We start from the raw sequence: 4,587 nt of genomic DNA, 5'->3' as shown, positions 1-4,587 counted from the left end.
CCCTACCACAATCCCAATTCTACCTTACAAATCCGGCTAGACCAGAGGATGTACACTGGTACAGATAAGAGCTGGAAACACAGGGAATCCAGGATAGATAAACTCCTCAAGAGTAATAATGAGAGTAGTGATACCAGGGGGTAAGGGTAAGGTGGGGGAACAAAGGGGAACCCATCACAATGATCTACCTATAACCCCCTCCCTGGGAGACAGATAACAGAAAAGTGGGTGAAGGGAGATATTAGTCAGTATAAGACATGAAAATATAGTAATTTATAAATTATCAAGGATGAGGGAGGGAGGGAGAGTGGGGAAGGGAGGGATAAAATGAGGAGCTGATACCAAGGGCTCAAGTAAAAAGAAAATGTTTTGAGAATGATGAGGGCACCAAATGTACAAATGTGTTTAACAAATGTACAATGGATGTATGTATGGATTGTGATAAGAGCTGTATGAGCCCCCAATAAAATGATTAAAAAAGAAAGAAAGAAAAGAGCAGCTGATACCAAGGGCTCAAACAGAAAGAGAATATTTTGAAAATGATGGCAACCTATGTACATATATGCTTGATATAATTGATAAATGGGTTATTATCAGAGTTGCAAGAGCCCCAGTTAAATGATTTACTTTTTTTTAAATGTGTCTTTGAAAAAATAGAAAGCAAACATGGCATGTTGGTCCAAAAAAGGACCGGGCCCTTTGCCACGCTTGGCCCTGGCAGAGTGAAAATGGGATGACTTGCCCACAGAGACCCAGAACTTCCTCTCCGTACTTGCTCCCCTGCAGCTCACTTGGAATGTCACCTTTGTTTTCAGGATGTGAAGGTGCTGTACAAAGAGTTGTCAGGATCTGAGCAGGATCGAGTAGACATGCCCGTTGGCACGGGCCTGGATGACATCCTGGAGACCGTCAGAATTTTCTGGGAGAGAGATGTTGAAAAGAAGCGGATGGAAGCAGAACCCTTACTCCAAGCCAAGGTGGGAGACAGGGCCAGCATCCTGCACTCTGCCCATGCAGGAGGATGCCAAGCTTGGATACAAAATAAGCAGCACTTAAATAAGTGGAAATGCAGTTACTTAATAGTAAGTCAGATCTCATTAAACATAGAAGAAATACAAACTGCAATATACCTACTCTTCAATTATCAACTGTCTCTTTATCCAACATTTCACCTTTATAAACATAAAAAAAAAACCTACTATCTGACCATTTTGTACTTTCATAACATAAGTCTGCCAGTAATGGACACCAAGTTGTAAGGTGAGAGTAATGCTGGCTATGATGGTCAAGGTTATGTCTCAAGTTTGCTGGGCCACAATTCTCAATGGCCAGGCAGTTATGTAATGAGGCGACTTGACAGTTATGTAATCATATACTGATACTCCATTTTGTAATATGATATGACCATCCTCCATTTTCACATAAAGTCAAATTTTTTTTCTTCATACTAATGTGGTCTTTGGTACCTAACTATGTTCATAATTAAGAAGTGGATGTATTAGCTTTTTGCTTTGCTGTCTAAAAGCAAGAAATGTTTAAATAGTGATACTTGGCACTGGCAAGTGTTTGGGAAAGCAAACTCTCTCCTCGAGTATTGGATGCACCAGTTGATATAGCATTTTTGAGTAAGGAACTTGGTGTTATGTATTGAGAGGCTTGAAGATGTCCACAACTGCTAGTTAAATCATCTAGACACTACTTTAAAGAAATAATTTAAAACATGGGTAAAGCTTAACATGGACCAAAAAAACAATTAAAAACATGTATAGCATGTCCAAGCACACTCACTGAAATATTATTAGAGTGAAAAAGTAGGGGGGAACCCACATAAACGTTAAGAATTAGGAGAATAATAAGCTAACCCACAACATAACCACACGATAAAATATATGGTACTCTTAGAAATTCTATTTATGAAGCATTTTTAGTAGCATGGGAAAATGCTCAAGCTATAAGGTAAAATGGGGGGGGAAACTAGATTGATATATACCCGGGGTCAATACACTTTTTCTGAGAAAGGACCAGACAGGAAATATTTCAGGCTTTGTGGGTAAGACTGTCCTTACAATCACTTAACTCTGCCACTGAAGCGTGAAAACCACCACAGACAATATGTAAATGAATGACTAGGTGTCCTAACAAAACTTTATCAACAAAATCAAGACAGACTGGATTGAGCCTGTGGGTTATAGTTTACTGACCCCTGAAATACACAGTGGAATAAAGCATGCAAAAAGATTAGCAATAAAAATTGAAGTATCAAGAAGAGATTGGGGTGAAAAAAACACTTCAAAAACTCCCAGCCATTGTATCAATTTGGACTCACAGGGACCCTATCAGGCAGGGTTAAACGGCCTCCTCCAGGTTTCCAAGACTGTAGCTCTTGACAGGAGCAGAAACCCTGACCTTTCTTCCGAAGTCAAGTTCCTGAGCTCACAGGTGAGGAAACCTAATGCCTGCATTGGGGGAAGGCATGAGAGAGGATGGGTGTCATAGCAGGAGAGATAATCAAGGGACGTCTGCTTCCACATGGAGACAGAATCACCCACGCACTCACGTCAAGGCAGCATAGCTGTCAGAGGAGCGTCTGTGGGAATGATATTTAAAGCTGGATCATGTACTTGGACTTTATCTCGACCTTACCAGAGTGGTGGCTTTCCTACCGTAGAATACTAGCTTTCTAGATTCCCTTTGTTACAAGTTAGGGAATATAGTCCTAGTCATATTTCCCACATTCTCAGTTTCCCACATTTCTCCCTTCTTTCTGTAGGATGTTTAAAATTTAATAGAGTCTTAGAGGCAACATGGTCTCTTTTCATATACTTAGCTTCCTGTAGAAGCAGCACAAGGCTGTGATCATCAAAATTATGATGAACAGCAGTCAGACTAGAACATAAGCTATGTGAAATACTTTGAACCCAAGCACGTGGGATCCAGCCTCTGTCTACCATGCACCAATTGTTTAATCACCTCAGAGCTAGGGGATGCCTTAAGTCTATCTTTGAATGTATAGGGAAAATATATATATATATATTTTAGCTAATTAACACCCAATGAAATATTTCCCTTAAACCCTTGCAAATGTTTTCTAATCAAATTCCAATCGTGCAATGTCTTATTATATGGGTAAGGGGTTACACAAAAAATCAGTTACACTGCAATCACATTTTAGCATTAATTGATGTTCCAAGTCCACACTCTTGATCTTTTAGCAAATGAACAGCCTGTTGTAATAGTCCAGTCATGATCGTATAAAGTGTTCAGTTATGACAGAGTCCCAGAGTGTCTCTTAGACAGCACCAGCAATGGTAGAAATGTCTCAGCAGGCAGCACTTGTCATTCTCATGCGACTGCGAGGTCTTGATGTTTTGGATGACTTCAGTAACAGGACAGGGGTCTCTGGGCTGTTCTCTTAACTCTCAGGTCACACCATCAGCTGCCTTTCTTTTGGGCCTTTCTGGCTGAAGAGAAATCCACCTATCTCCTTTGTGAAAACATAAACAAATAGCCCCTCCCTTTGGGCTGTTAGCAACCCAGAAACAGAATCATGGTTAAGATTGGGTGATTTCTTCATCTATTCCTTGTCCGTCATCTTTCTCTAAACGTGGTTGCATCCTTCTAAAGAGAGTCCATCAGCTTTCTCCTGCAAAAACATAAGTGTGTAACCCTTCTTCCAGATGATTCATGGACTGGTATCCCAAATGGGATTTCATCTTCCTGGGACTTCTTAGAACCAGCTTTTTCTGTAGAAGTGAAAATGTGTTTCTTTGCACTAATATTTTTACAAGCTTTTAGTAAGGAGAAAATTTTTTCAGTTAAAAAGACTAAGTGAAGTTGGTCACACATAGAATTTCTCTTCTTCACATACAGTACATAGAATATCTCTTCTCCTCCCCCTTCTGTTTTAACAATGGAGATTTGAAAGCACCTCTATCAATCTCAGTTAACTTGCTAGGTTTTAAAGCAGTAAAATGAGTTAGCTAGACTCCATTGTTATGTCCATTTCAGCTCCTAGCGCTGCTCAGAGAATCAAAATAGCTTGTTAGTTGTAAGGGGCCCTTCTTAACACACTCAGGATAATTTGAAAGACTGAAAATATTCTTAATAACTTTATTCAGATGTTTTTAAACTAACTTGTCAAACAGACTTTTTTTCTCTAAGTTTACCAGTATGGTTACAGGCTCAATTATGGCGTATTGCCCTTCTGGCTTTTTACACTTTAGGATTTTACAATCTTGCAATGTTCTGTCTTGGTTAACTTCTCTTATTTCCTCCATGCTGGATTTGGGGGACGTTAGGGGGCGGATCTTAGGCCCTCGTGGATGTCTTTAGGAAGTGACCCCATATCCAGAATTGAAAACCCTTTTTCCCTTCAATTTCTAATTCCATGTGGAGGCTCTGCTGTTTCCCCACAACAGCATTCCAAAAGACCCCTTGATTCATAGGTTGGTCAGACTTCTCAGATGCTCTTTCCTGATAGGTATAAACTTTAAATCTAGAAATGCAAGGAAGCAAAAATTGGCTTAAACTATCTTCATTTCTAAAACATGGTATGTCAGGTTTAATTACTGCCTCATTTTCTCTTTT

General features: G+C 39.7%; 1 protein-coding gene across 1 annotated transcript in view; it reads left to right on the top strand.

Annotated features, from left to right (window-relative positions):
* The window catches only part of BFSP2 (beaded filament structural protein 2), a 106,762-nt gene that overhangs the window by 53,115 nt on the left and 49,060 nt on the right, over window positions 1-4,587 (top strand). The window contains exon 4 of the mRNA XM_004716000.2: window positions 816-977. Coding sequence (XP_004716057.2) covers window positions 816-977 — 162 coding nt within the window. The remainder of the gene's footprint in view (window positions 1-815; window positions 978-4,587) is intronic.

This window comes from Echinops telfairi, unplaced genomic scaffold (genome assembly GCF_000313985.2).
Source record: "Echinops telfairi isolate 266 unplaced genomic scaffold, ASM31398v2 ScPeMD7_7422;HRSCAF=8460, whole genome shotgun sequence".
Lineage (NCBI taxonomy): Eukaryota > Metazoa > Chordata > Mammalia > Afrosoricida > Tenrecidae > Echinops > Echinops telfairi.
This window is presented reverse-complemented; position numbering and strand designations above follow the sequence as displayed.